Source organism: Cupressus sempervirens, chromosome 2 (genome assembly GCF_028749045.1).
Source record: "Cupressus sempervirens isolate cs-2001-9-10 chromosome 2, ASM2874904v1, whole genome shotgun sequence".
Taxonomy (NCBI): Eukaryota; Viridiplantae; Streptophyta; class Pinopsida; order Cupressales; family Cupressaceae; genus Cupressus; species Cupressus sempervirens.
The window spans coordinates 32,167,731-32,183,740 of NC_143119.1; the positions used below are offsets into that span (position 1 = coordinate 32,167,731).

The 16,010-nt window shown below is 37.1% G+C and overlaps 1 protein-coding gene across 12 annotated transcripts in view; it reads left to right on the plus strand.

Moving 5' to 3' along the window:
* LOC149570935 (uncharacterized) overlaps positions 1–16,010 on the plus strand; it is a 281,257-nt gene that overhangs the window by 76,240 nt on the left and 189,007 nt on the right. For 10 of the 12 annotated variants that reach the window (XM_089812482.1, XM_089812484.1, XM_089812492.1 and 7 more), the window contains 2 exons: positions 3,477–3,576; positions 5,169–5,277. In XM_089812482.1, the coding sequence (XP_089668608.1) occupies positions 3,477–3,576; positions 5,169–5,277 (209 nt within the window). Of the gene's footprint in view, positions 1–2,888; positions 3,002–3,476; positions 3,577–5,168; positions 5,278–16,010 lie in introns of all 12 variants that reach the window. The other 2 variants (XM_089812489.1, XM_089812488.1) reach the window with 1 other exon arrangement.

Consider the following 16,010-nt stretch of genomic DNA (forward strand, 5'->3'; position numbering starts at 1 on the left):
CTTTTTGGGGGGGATGGTGTCAGCCGATTGGATTGTTGTTGGTGTTTCTATAGCCGACGGGGTGATTGTCGTCGGTGGGTAAATAGTTTGTAGCGGACATAATGTTTGTGGCAGACGGACTCCTTCGGGAAGGTTCGGCGAATAGTATTTATATCCCGTCTGGGATCATTGTAAATCATAATCTATCTATCATTCACCTTATGAAGCATAATGTATGTCTGGCATATGCAAATATAATTTTGCTGTTCGTGTTCCATTGTTTGGATACGTCCATTTATTTTACCCGTACGGTAACCATGAATGTGTTGACGGAGTTGTCGGTTCCACCTACGATCAATGATGTTCCATATGGGTAATATTTGGTCTCATTTGACCTATACAAGTGCTGAATGGCTTCTTTTGCGCTATCCATAGCCTCATATAGAAACCCTATGGGGTTTTTATCCCCATCCACAATTCGTAGAACCTTCACCAATGGTTCTGATACCTGGACATAATAAAGCATACAAAATCAGCCAATGAAAATATTTCAAAATTAAATACTAAATCATCAATTAAGATTTGAAAACTTACTTTGAGGGTCTCCTCCATTAGCTTTTCAAAGCTACCATCAAACACAATCCTCACATTCTTCTCTGCTTCAGGCTTCTTGGCATAAGGACTCTCTAACCATTTCTTATCAAGAAATATGCACTTGAGGTCTAACAATGTCTCTGATATGCTTTGCAAGTTAAGAAAATTAGTAGCAAAGCATGTGACCCCTGCTTGTACAAGATCCTTACCACTAGTGTGCTCTCTCATAAGACTCAAGACCCATGTATGATTGTAGATGTATTTCGCAATATTCCGTCCATCTTCAACCACCTTCTCCACAAAGCTCAGTTTCCCTAGATCCTCAAGAAGCAAGTCGAGACAATGGGCAGCACAAGGGCTCCAAAACAATGTGTGATTTTTCACGTGATGAGAGGCATCAACTGATTTTAGAAATACCAATTGCCCCCTTGAAGCAACTATAAAGTTGATGAGCATCCTATTCCTGCCATCAGTCCACCCATAAGATATAATAGTGCAAACTTTCTGTTCCCAAACTCTTCTTTGCTCTTCCACAAATTAATGAATGTTTCTCACCTTGTCATCTAACAATGGCCCACTCACCTCATAGGGAGTTGGGGACTTGAACCCCTTACCCGACAAAGAAATGGAAGTTACCACTTGATCCCAATATGGACTACATAAAGCATTGAAGGAAAGATCATTTTGGACCCAAAATCTCGTAATTGCCACATTCGTCTTCTTGTGCATCTCTTTGTTCCATGCAGTACCTAGTAAGCCAGGTTGAGCACCAAGAGTGTTACGTGGAACCCAAAAATCTAGTAAAGACCCACTCACACTTCCTGATCCTCGTATCTGAGGCCCAATAGAAGAAGAACTTTCTCCACCTGTTTGTGATCCTGTAGAACTAAAAGTCCCCATTGGGGCTGCCATGGCCTTGAATATCCTCTTTTTTGCTGGCTTACTTTGTGCATATTTTTGAAGGCTTGTCATAGCCTCTCTTGTAGCCTCTTCTGGACACTTTTCACATAGTGTAATATCATTACATGGAATCTTTGCAAGATGATATTTCAATCGGCTAATGTTTGAAATCATGCATTTAAAGCAATGGATACATTGGACATCTCCTTTCTTTTCTCTTGGGATACCATGTTTCCATAAAGGGTCCTTTGATCTGCCACCACTAGTCATCCTGTTTTAGTGACACACACAAGTCCACTGAACAAGAATGAAAAATCAAATATTAGATAAGTTTGAGATAAAACATAATTTGTAACAATTTCTAAAATAGTATGAATCTAGAAAGCATAAATCACAATTAAATAATGAAACCAGAAAACACAAATTAGGTGCGATTCCCAAAATGCACAGGTTAACCAAATAAATTGGAATGAGGTCTATTTAATAGGGATAAATCATAGATCTATTAAAATATATTAAGGATTAATTTATATAATTGTATTATTTTATAAAACTCTTAATAACTCAAAAAAATTAAAACGATAAAATGGCAAATGGTGTTATATATTTATTATTTATAATTTTATAGTTATTAAAAATGAAAAAGATGATATAAAATAGATATAAATTATTACTGATAATTTGACTTATTATTGATAATTATTAGTATGTTATTGAATAATAAATAATAAATAATAAATATCCTTGTTTAAATTTAGATTTAATATTTTATCTTACAATTACACTACAGTTATTAACTTATTAATATTTAATATTTATAATTTATTAATTAATAATAATAAAATATTAATTATATTTTAACCTAAAAAAACAAGGAAGTCTTATATTTATTATTGTCAACATTTGGAAAAAAAACAAAAAAATTCTGTGTATGGAAATGGAAGTTACCCCTTACCTGGATGTCAATGTCGATTGGCTCTCCACTCTCCACTGCTAGCTTTCTGTCTTTGCAAATCATCCCCACTCAAATCGATTTTTTGGCCCCCAAATGAAAGAATCCTTTGTTAATCACAAATAATTTTATAATTTGACTCCTGACTGAAATCAGAAACCGTTCAAATTTTTTGGCCCCTGACTGAAATCACAAATAATTTGTGAATTTGAAAATTGCGGAATGGAAGAGTGTTGTTTCAATGCATTGAAATGGCGGAATCCGACTCGTAATAAGGAAGTTGTCGGTGGCAGGTAGAAAGAAGGCAGTTTTAATAAAGTTAAAAAAACCCTAAACGATGGATGACTTTTCAACGATTTTTTGGGTGACTTTTTCATTTCAACTCATTTTTTTTCCGTTTTTATCACTGTGGTTTTTTGCATTATTTCGGCGCCGAAATTTACTGCGTTTTATTCGGCTGCAGGAGGGTTTCACGAGATATCGCAATATCTACATTTTTTTGGTGATATTTTGAGTTATGGTTTCCATAGGAGTATACCGTGTCTTCTGTCAGCACTTAGTTTCTCCCTCAACAAGGTATTTATGTTTCATCTCAAAAAGGTGAATTTGTTCATCTCTTCCAAGAGGTGTTACATCAGGCATTGATATCATTGCTCCAATTGTTCATGCTCCACTTATACAAAATTGTTTGTAGACATGCAAGGTCCTGCAAGCAGCTGAAAAACAGTAGCTATTTTGCTGAACCAGTTAATGTTTTCATCTAAGCAGTTGCATTGTTAGTTAGTTTTAATTAGGCAGGTTTTTCTTTGTTTTTAATAAGTGTGTCCGCACAAGCTTGTGCGTGTTTTGTTTTAACTAGGTTTGCTTTGTGTTAGTTGTGTTATTCTTTTTAAGTTTGTTTTGTTTTAACTAGGTTTGCTTTGCCAATTCATTTCTTAATGTGATATTCCATTTCTTGAATTTCCAAACTTCAGTTTGGGCTAATAAATTAACATTTTTCTTTTGAGATTTTAGAACATAACAATATTTTGATTGGAAATTAATGATGCAGGCACCATGACATTTGGGCAGCAGAATAGCTTCCAGGAATCATGCAAGCTTTTGGACAGAGCTTCAGCTGCTGGCATCAATTTCATTGATGCTGCTGAAATGTGAGTATGATTGTGCCCATATATGCTTATTTTGTGGCTATGAAAAAATCAGATTAATCTAATTCCTACTTAGATATACAGTATTTTGTAAGAGAACTAGTAAATAGATCAAAGAGGGAGCTTAAGCATAGATTATGCGAGGGTGCTATCAGAGATGACACCCAACTGGGTAGGAGTCAGGAAAAGTCCTCTTTTTGGGCAAACAAAGGTGACATTATTGTTCTATCAGTCATACTGTTCTTAAGGATGGGGTAAGTCCTTGAAATTAGTGCAATCTCTGGGTGACTGGGATTTATCTGGCATTCAGTATCTTGTGTGTACCCCCTTTGCTGTAGAATCTCTACAGCCAAGCTTTGAACTACTACATTCTAATAAGCCCGGGTTAGTGTTTGAGCCAAGAGCCTCATTGGCTCCAAAAAGCAAGAAGATTGGGTGAATGAATGGGAAGCATGATATTCCGTGCTTTCTGGGTGATTTAAGGCTTTGGTCCTGTAATTAGCCATCTGTTTGACATTTTGTCTAGTTCAGTTGGCATATGGTTGTCCTCTGGGGAATAAAAATAACTGATACATTAAGTAACAATTAGTAAATGCTTTTGCCAACCGGCAACCTAAACCTATATGGATCAGGTCCGTGCGCATCTATGATTAGAGGTTCTGAGGTGAGTTTTTGACATCACTGAAAGTTACGGAGTTGATGATATATTATGGGCCCTGATATCTGGTGCTAATACTTCTTTATGGTAGAGTGCAAGGGTTGCCCTGTTATACTTTTTAGTACATATTAATCTTTTCTTAATGAGTTCAATAAAAAAAAAGTCATCTATTTTTTATGCGCTGTAGTTATTATTGACTGTCTGCTTTTATAAATGGGTAATTTTATTTGTCTTCCCAGTCTGCATAGACATTACTTTAATTCCAGGCTCATAAATATTATATAACTGTAGTATTTTTTGTAGGCAAACTGCAGTTCCAATGCAAATCGGTTATATGTCCTATTATATTACGGTTATGTTGCAATCACGTGGAAAAGCTGCATTGATAATGTTTAATGTGTCCGCACTTGTTGAAGTTACAGTTTACTTTTCATTGGGGACTTTTTCACATGCAATTCTGTTAAGTTGCACTGCTTACTTCTCATTCATAGGCATTGGAAAGGAGCACTCAGGACATCTATGAATTTATATGATTTTTTATATGCTGCTTGTTTAAGAGCATATGTTTTAGTTAATGCTCAAAGGATGCATGCTTTACCTTGACTAAGCCAACTTATTTGTTTGTTAAACTATTATAGTATTATGCAGTGCTTTCCATCTTCCTGTCTTAATTTTCCATGCACCACTTCCCTTTTAGACTTGCTGTAGAAAGTCACTTGTAGGCATGTTAAAAACGATTTTTTGATAATATTGCTATTGTATACTGGAAAGCTGTCTAGCTAGATGAACCTTAATTGATCTGCAATATTTAGATTGCATATGCAGATTAGAACACAAATATCTATTTTAAATTTCTGGCAAGATTTTTGAAGATGTTTTCTTTCTTTATTAGTTTATGAAACCCTTCTATTATATGTAACTGATACATGTTTTGTAGGTATCCTGTGCCACAACATCCCAATACCCAGGGAAAGACAGAAGAGTATATTGGACGTTGGCTTAGGATCCGAAAGCTACCTAGAGACCATTTTGTTTTGGCAACAAAGGTAATTGTGGTTTTGATGCTTGCAATTTCACAGAAGCAAGCTCCATTCTCTAAGTACACATTTCTTAGGAGATGAGAGTCACACATATCCAGCTAGAAGAAGATTCTAATTCAATATATCACATCAGTTATTAAATATTATTCTCAAAACCAATATTTGAGATCAATTTAATTTCCATTCCTCCCATGTCATTTGTCGTATCAAAATATCATCATATTCTTTGCTAACTATTGTGGAATTTTCACACCATCACTCCATTGCAAATGGGGGTCCCCTTTTGTCTCTTGGTTTTGTCCTTTTGGCTTTAGTTCTTGGTAGTATTGGGCTCAATCTTCTAAGGTCCCCTCTTTCAAATGAGAATTGGTAAAATTGGCTAGATTTGGAAAGTGTTGTCCGTGTGGCTCTAAGAATGGAAATTGTTTGCTTGTTTGAGAACTGAATGTCTTGACATACTATTTTTTAGCTTCTCTGTTTTTAGTAAGTCTATTTATAGTAAATTTCACTGCCTTTCAGATTGACCTTGTTTTGACTTTGGAACCGCTTACTATTTTTAGAAAGTCTATTTTTAGTAAATTTCACTGCCTCTCAGATTGACCTTATTTTGACTTCGGGACAACTTACTATTTTTAGAATGTCTATTTTTGGTAGGTCTATTTTGGCAACAAGTGAGCTATGGTTGATAAAGAGCCAAAAGGGTACATGTTTCTATATCCAAAAGAATGAGCAAGCATGACAATCAATCAAAAAAAAATGGTTAAGTTTGAAATCACCCTTGAAACCAAATGTGGAAAGGCATGAAAACATCAGGAAAAATGGTTGTCCCGAAATTCTTCCATCATGGACAAAAACCATGACCACTCAAAAAATCCTCCCATGGACAAAAATGGTTGTTGCGGAATTCTTCCATCATGACCAAAATCCATGATCTCTCAAAATATCCTGCCATGGAGAAAAATGGTTGTTGTAGAATTCTTCCATCATGGACAAAATCCAGGATCACTTAAAAAATCTTGCCTTGGAGAAAAATGGTTGTTGTGGAATTCTTCTGTCATGGACAAAATCCACGATCTCTAAAAAATCCTCCCATGGAGAAAAATGGTTGTTGCGGAATTCTTCCATCATGGAAAAAATCCACGGTCTCTCAAAATATCCTACCATAGAGAAAAATGGTTGTTGCAGAATTCTTCCATCATGGACAAAATCCATGATCACTCAAAAAATCCTGCCTTGGAGAAAAATGGTTGCTGTGGAATTCTTCCATCATGGACAAAATTCATGACCACTCAAAATTTCAGCTTGCAAGAAAATTATAAATCTTGGAAAAATGGCTTAGTGTTGGAAATTCCTCCTTCATGGAAGAAAAAATGTTGAGTGTTGAAAATTTGTCCTTCATGGAAGAAAAATGGAAAGTGTTGGAAATTTGCCCTTCATGGAAGAAAAAATGGCGAAGTGTTGGAAATTCCTTCTTCACGGAAGAAAAAATTCTAAGTGTTGGAAACTTTTTCCTTCATTGAAAAATAATGACAACTGTTGGAAGTTTGTCCTTCATGGAAGAAAAAAATGGCTAAGTGTTGGAAATTCCTCCTTCATGGAAGAAAAAATTCTAAGTGTTGGAAGCTTTCTCCTTCATTGAAGGAAAATGACGAGTGTTGGTCCTTCATGGAAGTAAAAATGGCTAAGTGTTGGAAATTCTTCTATCATGGAAGAAGAAATGCTGAGTGTTGAAAATTTGTCCTTCATGGAAGAAAAATGGGAAGTGTTGGAAATTTGTCCTTCATGGAAGAAAAATGGCTAAGTGTTGGAAATTCCTCCTTTATGGAAGAAAAAATTTTGAGTGTTGGAAACTTTCTCCTTTATGGAAGAAAAATGACAAGTGTTGGAAGTTTTTCCTTCATGGAAGAAAAAAAATGGCTAAGTGTTGGAAATTCCTCCTTCATGGAAGAAAAATTTCGAAGTGTTGGAAACTTTCTCCTTCATTGAAGGAAAATGACAAGTGTTGGTCCTTCATGGAAGTAAAAATGGCTGAGTGTTGGAAACTTTCTCCTCCATGGAAGAAAAAATGGCCAAGTTTCAGAAAATTTTGCCTTCGTGGAAGAGAAAAATGGCCGAGTGTTTGAAATTTTTCCTTCATGGAAAAATGAAAAAAGATCAGTGTTGGAAATTTCTCCTCTAGATCTAAAATTTCACCCTCTTCAAGTGTGCACCCAAGACTGGAAAAATGATTGATGATGATAAAGAAATAGGGGGAATTCTTCAAAAATGTAAGAAAAGGTGTAATAGTGAATTTAAAGCATTTGAAGAGAAAGGAGGAGAAAGCTCTAGTTCTAGAAATTTAAGAAAGATGCTCAAATCCAAAAATCCAAGAACATGGTGAAAGAAGTTCAATATGAAGAAATTCTAGTTTAAAATAATCACCAGCAAGGGATTCTAATCCATTTTAGGGAGATAAATTTCCAAGCAAGTACATGGAAGACGAGAATGTTCAAGGAGAGATTTTCAAAAAAGTCAGTTAAAGTTGGATCTTAGTTATAAAATGACGCAGTTGGAAAAGATTCGAGCTTGCATGGCCTCCATCATCATTTCATGGCATCCAATTATCTTTGACGAAGAACTAAGGTCTCCAAGTCAAACTTCTATGCATTTAGAGAATGGAATCAAGAATAATTTATTCAAGGAAGACTGAGCATTTATTGGGTAATGGACATGCATGGTGGATATTTATTGCACCCCACTCACTTTCTGTGCAAGCATTCATAGTGGGAATTTATTACCCACTACAATAGTGGATTCCTTGATGCATTAATGTACAATCCTTTTCTTTGCCCTAACCCTAATTAGGGCTGATATGGCATGCTCTGGGCCATCGGTTATTGTGATCATCCGGGCCACCCATTGTAATCAAGAACCTATATAAAGGCCTCACTTCTCATTTGTAAAAGGGGGTATTTTTATGAGATTGTTGCTATGAGCTACCGAGATAATAAAGTTTTCATTGAAGCGTGGTGAATACTTGATGCGTCCTAGTGCTTGCTTGTTCTCTTAAATTCCTTCAATTAGATTAAGTTTAGCCTAGTTAATGTGTGGTGGTCACAATGAAGAATATGATGGTGTATTGATGAATTCCTTTGGTTCATACTTTTGACGTTTTAGTGATTCTAACTCGTTGTGCAAAATTAGCTTTAACCCCTTTCATACATATGTTTAACTTCTATCATTTGTATACATTGTTCTTTATGATGGTGTATGCGGTGGTATGAAAATCTTTGGCATAACCTTTGAAGATTGCACTAGTTCACTCGTAGTTGTAGTATAACTTGGCGAAGTGGAGCTCGATAATTTGAGGAATTTTTCCACTAGAGTACTATTTATTGCCATCGCTACCCTTAGGATTAGAATAGAATTCCTAAAGCCTATCCTATTTAATTTCTGCATCTTTTGTGAAAACTCCAAAAAGTACTTCATTGCAAAACCTTAGGATAGCTCTCACATCTAGTATGGCTTGAAATAAATCTGAATAAACATGTAAGTCCCCTTATGATCATCAACAAATCACATCAACCACCGATCTTATCCACAGTCAAGACTTGGCATTAAAGGAACCTTGAAGTCATCGTATGATCTTCTAGCAATCTTAGCATACACGAGACTTTATTCAAGAGAGGATAAGATATTTTGGTATTTTGTTCTACTGTTTGGTGGGTCATAAAACACACATCAACACTAACCTTAACCTTAACCATATCAAATGGTCTTATAATGGCATTGTCGATCATCTAGCAACAGATGTGCTTGTTGACGTCCCCCATTCTTTTCATTTGCTTCGCTTCAACTGTTTTACTCATGGGGAAATTTTGAAGTCAAGTTTATCAGTTGGATATCCTCATTTATCTACCCTCAACATGTTTCGAAATCTTATCTTTTATGCATCATGTTGTTGGGTCTTTTTAGTATCCCACAGGATTGTACATTCAAACACTCAAAGAATAACCAGACACGTTAAAACAGTCCAGGGATGCATTGGTGAATAACTAGTGTATTGGCATGTTGAAGTCTTTCAGCATGTGTAATGTCCCTACTGAAGAATTTTAATATCTCTGATTTTTTTTGGAAATTTTCTGACTTTTTTGAAAATTATAGACTAGAACAACAAACTGGAAATCAGCTAAATAGCTGGAGACTTGTGGAATAAACTCTCACAGGCTGAAATACTCATAGCACCACAACCGTAAATAAAACACGTAGAGGCCCAGTTAATTATTGTACTTGCTTATTGATGAGTGAATAGCAGTATCAATTTTAGAGCAATAATTGTTTTCAGATATGAAATCAATTGGAAGCATAAAATCAAACCACAAACTGATTTGATTCCAATGTTCTGTCACTAGCAAGCTATAATTTCTGTCCAAGCGAAATGGCAATTTAAGTAACAAATTTCAGAGAAAGTATCATGAGATCCACTCACACAGACCCCTGTTGATAGTATGGCTGGCTCGAACAGCAATTGTTAGCCCTATATTGAGGCTGTATGACTGTATAGAAGTGTGCAGCTATGGCTAGGACTAGTATGACTGATGAAAGATCTGGACCAACAAAAATTTAAGAACGTATAATATCCTCAATGCTGGTACTGTGGTCCAATGATAGAGAAATGTTTGTCTCCCACCAAGGATGCCCTGCATCTATTGACCACTCCCTCAAATGGTACAAACATAGATGGAAAACTTGGATTGGTCAAAAACTCATCGAGTACTCAATGATTTTTTACCAAAAATGCCAAGCTTTTTCCTGAATTAGTCGTGAGCATGTTTGACTCGGTGATCAATCAGTGAGTTCTCCGTCTATGCTACATAATTCACCTCAAATGTTGGCACACCTATAATAGGCATTTGTTTTCATTTTCTAGGGAATCTAAAACACATGCTTAAATTTTCAAATTAGTTTTGTAATATGTGTGCACATGTGTTTTTATTTGTTTGCGTTTAAGAAAGAATATGTTGTTCAGTGATCTTGTTATAGGGATTACAAACAAAACTATTGTAGCTCCATGGGCTGACCATGCTTCAAAACAAACCCATATTCTCTTCTTCAGAAATATGTTGATAGGGTACAACTTCTAGGCGGTGAGAATCACGTTTGGACTTGTAGTAGGTGGGATGTTAGCTATTCAAGCTCATAAAGTTGGGTAAAGGGCCATTTATGCCACATCCCTAGACTAGGCATCAAAGCTTGCACAAGAAAAAATGATGTATCCATTCTAGAAGCATAAATCCTAGCATATATTAATGAAAGGATAAAGCACATCAAATAGAAAGAAAAAAGTCAAATCAAAAGGATTTCAAGAAATGAAGCTCTCCTTCATTGGTGTCTAATCTTCTACTTGTAGGGTGCCACCCACTTTTTTCCATACTTGAAGAATAACCTAGAACCTTTAGACATAAGAGATCAAAGGTTTAACTCCCTAACTTTGACCACTCGGTCTCCTACACAACATCCTTTTAGAAGTGGCCAAACCCATATTGTTGGTAAAATTATAAAACAACCGACGGGTAGATTAGCATGCAGTCGGTAATTGTTATGTAACCGACGGACCCCTTTGGGAAGGTTCTTCGGGAAGTATATGTACACCATCCGAGATCATTGTAATCATCATTGGAAGCACTATGTAATCTCTTTGGCATATATGCGAATAATAAAAGGAGTACTACTATGTTACATGTTCTTGTCTATTGTCTGTATGCATTAAGCCATTTACCTCGTACGGTAAACAAACCTTACATGAGAAGTGCAGAAGCGAGATCTAGTCTTATTGCCATTTGAGCTTTGGTGTTTAGAGCCCACAACCATTTTAGTTGGTCATGCCCTGTAGACTTCCATGCCTATGAGAATGATCTTCATGACTAGGCATATACTACTAGTTCAAGTGATGGATGGTTACTACACCATTGCATAGCACCACATTGGCCAAAGTCTTATTGATGCAAGCATTGTACATTGTGCTTCTAGTTTTACCACCGTCTCTTGATATTCTTTCCCACCTTTTATTTGAAATTAGGGAGATAATAATAAAGTGGCTTTATTACTAAATTACTAAACTCGTGTAATGTCCCTTTTTTGGGGACATTAGAAAATTAACATCCAAATTATAAGACAATTAAAAGTGACTTTGGAGTTCAATTAAAACTATTTAAAAGGTCTCTTTTATCTAAAGAAGGGGAAAAGGTGACAAAGGAGATAAGATGAAAGACGAAATAGGATTCTGAAGAGTAATAGTTGAGCTTTAAAAGAGGGAGTCTCGTTCTGTCGTGGGGATGCTTGGATATTTACTTGGTTTTTGATCTGATTATTGATCTCTCTAGGAGAGTCAATTGGAAGCTTCAACTTCAGCCTACTTGGAGGACGAAACCCCACAAGCCAAAAGACGGTGGACGAAAACCCATCGTGGGGGAGGCGTCATTTCGGGTGTCTCATTTGTACTTACATTGTATTTGGTCTAGTATTTCCAATCTGACTGTAATATTGTTTTTAAGATTGGATTATGGTGATAATAAGTTATTGTAGTGCTGATGTATAATGCAATAACGAACTCGAGGTTATAGAAGCTGTTATATTGGATGAATTGGTGGGGATATTTTGTTGAGAATTGTTAGATTCAGTTCCATACATTGTTGTTCAATATTTTTATGAGATTTCACTTGAGAGTTTGAAGATAATACCCAGCCGGGGTATTACAACTTGCCATTTATAGGCACCCATAATAGGCACACGATAAAATCATATCAACCTATCCTAAGCTGTTGGTGTAAATAACTCCCATAGGTCTGAAAACTCTAAGAGGTCTGAAATCAATGCCATGTAACATATCTTGCCAAGGTAACTTAAGAAAGACCCCATCAACCAATTCCTTGCCAATCACAATCTTGGGTAACATAAAGAATAATCCATTTAACGAAAAAGTAAAAGTCTCAGTATCTCCCCTCATGATGACTCAAACAAGAATTTGACCCGTCACTATCGGGGGACTGGAATAGAAGTCAGCATAACCAACCATGACACCAACTAGCCAAGTTTTACTTCTATGGTCAACCACCAGAAACATTGTATCGACAGTTAGCCTCCAAATGCTAGTGTAGGAAAATCAAGTTTCTTAACAATTCCAACTCTTCGATTATCATTTGAAAGAAAACATACTAATGTTATTAAATGATAGCAGTACCTCAAATTCAACCCAGTGGAAGTGAAAGATAATTGAGTTGTGCCCAAAGGATGGCCCACAACTAACTGCACTGAAGTCTGCAAGTGTACACAATCAAATTGCCTTATGACGGAGGTCAACACCAATGTTGTGAAGTAATTACTACAATAGTTAAAATATATAAATTCCATTGAACACATAGGAGTTATGAGTATGGACGTAGATGAAAATCTATCTCCTATGATCAAAGCATATCTACTATTGCCCCTTAACGAGGAACTATTCATCTGTCGTACCAAAGAATCCATCCAACTCATCTGTAGATTAGAATTTGAGCCCATGTGCAGGCTGATTAGAAAGTTTTAACTCTAGAGATCGATCCACTACTCCAATCTAGTGACCAAACCTCATCACTAGAAACTGCACCTGGGTCCTAATTCTTGTAATCAATTCCATTCTTATCACTGGGGTTAGAAAGAACTTCCTCATCCAACTCTAAGAGTGGATTATCAAATTTCCAATCAATATCTACCTCAAACAAAGAATTGTCAACCAGCTGAATATTATCCTTTACTCCCAACTCACATTGTTGTTCTAGCTGGTCCAATTTTTTTTTATTCGATCTTCTAGGACAATTTTCCAAATCATAAGTCTGTTGTTAAGTTCCTTAATCACTTCATTGATAAATTCAGTCCTTACTTGATTCTCTTGCTCCCTAAAATGATTAGTAACAATAATATAATTTTTTGCTTTTTGAAGAGACATTTTGCTTATTCTCCAATATTTTCTGAGTATCTTTAAGTTTCATAATGAGCTTATTGACCTCATCCTTCTTTCCCTTCAATTTGTTAGCATACACTTCAATTACCTTTAAGACATGACCCCTATCTGAAAGTAAATACACATAATCAGATTTCATTGATTCATGAGCTACTTTAACCACTTGCAATTCTATAAAATGAGAATCGTATTCCATGCCCTTTTGTCTCCTTCAATTTGAGCCTTCATGTAGAGGTCTTCAATGATCTGTGAGTGTCATCATTGTTTACCGCATAGATTAATTATGGCACACAGATAATGAACACGAACAACAAAACTCCTTAGATTATTCGCATATGCCAGAATATTACATTATGCTTCATAAGATGATTTACAGTGATCCCAGACGGGATATAAATACTATCCGCCGAACCTTCCCGAAGGGGTTTGTCGGCTACATAACAATATTAATCTACTTTCCACAGAACCTTCCCGAAGGGGTCTGTCGGCTACATGACAATTACCGATGACATCAACCCATCGGCTACACAACAATTACTGACGACGCCAACCCATCGGCTACAATATTTACCGACGACATCATCCCCCCCAAAAGAAAAAGTTGTCTTCGGACGACAATTACAAAATATCTAAGACAAATTAACAACCAAAATACATTAACTGACTAACTACAACAAGATAAATCTGCTTCTGTCACTTGCCTTTCACATTCGTCCCGTGCCTACACCAAACTAGTCTTCAACACTGTCACCTTAGCCAATCTGATATCTAACCCTGATAGCCACCTGTGCCCTTTCTCTGCTTCCAATTCCTGGGTACACTGAGCCAAGTGTTGCTCTACTGCCCTCAATTGGATGATCAACTCCTCCCGAGCTCTCTATGCATCCACCATGACAGCCTTACGCCAAACACTTACTCCACTCTGGTACATAGACACTCCATGCCTGCAGTAGCTCCAGGTCTCATCAATTGGTCCCACTTCCCATGACTAATAACCGCAACGATTGGGGGTCTAGGGGGCATCACCCTCGCAGGGTCGAGGGGCAGCGCCCCTCGCCGCCAAGACCAAATTAGCACTTTCGAAGCCACACAAACACCATTTTCGTGATTTTCTTTTGATCCCACACTCTTTTTGACAACTGCTTGCATTTTCCACTTGTTTATGTCTTTTCCTTCCCCTCGGTATGATGCGTTATTCATTCTGAACATTTTTGAGTTGTTTTATTTTTATTTTTTTGGCTCCTTCCTCTGCCCGTCATGAACCTAATCAATGAAAACATTCTATGATATTCTGTCTGTCTAGAGCTGCCTCGACTGCTCTTTCCCACACTTCGTCCAGCCCATCACTCGGACCCCAACATAATCCAACCGCATAAGAAAACCCACAAAATGTTGATCAAACTGCGATCTGGAATGCTCAAACTGCACGTATCGATACAACAAATTCAATAAACTATGCACCAAGGGTACTAAGAACTGCATCCGAGCTCAAGATCCTTAAATCCTCAATCATTCCTCTTCCTCGAAATGAATTGCGTGCATGATGGTTGTTTCTTCCTCTTGCACATGGATGTTCTGGTCTTTATCAACGTGCTGAATCACAAAGCTGCCCTTTGTTTTGTTTGTGGGAGAATAGGCAAGTCGTGGTTGCTTTAAGGTAACCTAGCAGGAGAAAACACCAAACGTCGAATTGATAAGCACCTCCGCTGAACATAGAGTGAACTCTGTTGAATTAAGAGACACGTTGTGGGTAAGAAAAGGCAAGTGCGCGGTTTCAAAAAAACTGGCCGCGGAAGACACAAGATGAAGCCGTGGGAGTAGAAGATAAAGTTGCGGACAAAAAGTGAAGCTGTGGATTTAATAAGCAATCCGTGGGAGAACAATGCAAGTCCGCCGGGAGAAAAAAAATAGGCCGCCCGCAGAACCATGCCTGCAGGGGATAACACTCTGTCCGCGGCCATCTTGCAAGTTGAGTCTCTTTCTTTTTTTCTTTTTTTTTCCCAATTTTTATTTATTTATTTATTTATTTTTTCAATCTTTTTTTTTAAATTTTTGTTTTTTTTTTTTTTTTACAATAAATATACAACACCTCAATTTTGCCTCGGGGCGTCGCTGTTCTGTAACGACAATGACAAAGGAGTCATCTGGTCATTCTGCGACGGCAACGGCGACGAAGTCTTCTTGGCACGGTATATTTTCAATTTTGAACCGTTGACTGCCTGAGGCACCTCTTGCCCGTCCAAGGGCCACAATTTGATCGCTTAATTGTCGCTGACCTCTCGGATCTGGTATGGCCCAACCCATCTGACCTTAAACTTCCTTGGTCTAATTTTATTCCGACCATCGTACTTGAGTACCAATTGCCCCAGTTGAAACCTGTTGAGTTTGAGATGCTTGTCATGCCACGCCTTACGTCTGTTCTGTGTCACCTCCGTCACCCACTATGCCTGCGGTTGTCGTGCATCTAGATTATTTCCTTACTGTCGGCACCCTTCAACTAATTTTATGGTGCGATGCATTCTTTTCTTTTTGTGCGGTACGTTCACCGTGTATTGGATGGTGGAATTTTTCCTTTTTCTGGGTTTGTACTGTATGTTCTTCCCCTCAACTTCAGCCGTAACCGCCTTTCCTTCATCCGCTTCTCTATATTCCTTCGGACATTCATTTTTCTCTGTTTTCTCACCTTCGTTGACCCTTAACATATTACAACTCGGAAATAGTTCGTAGTCTTCTATCTACCAGTGGAAAATGCCATTCACTG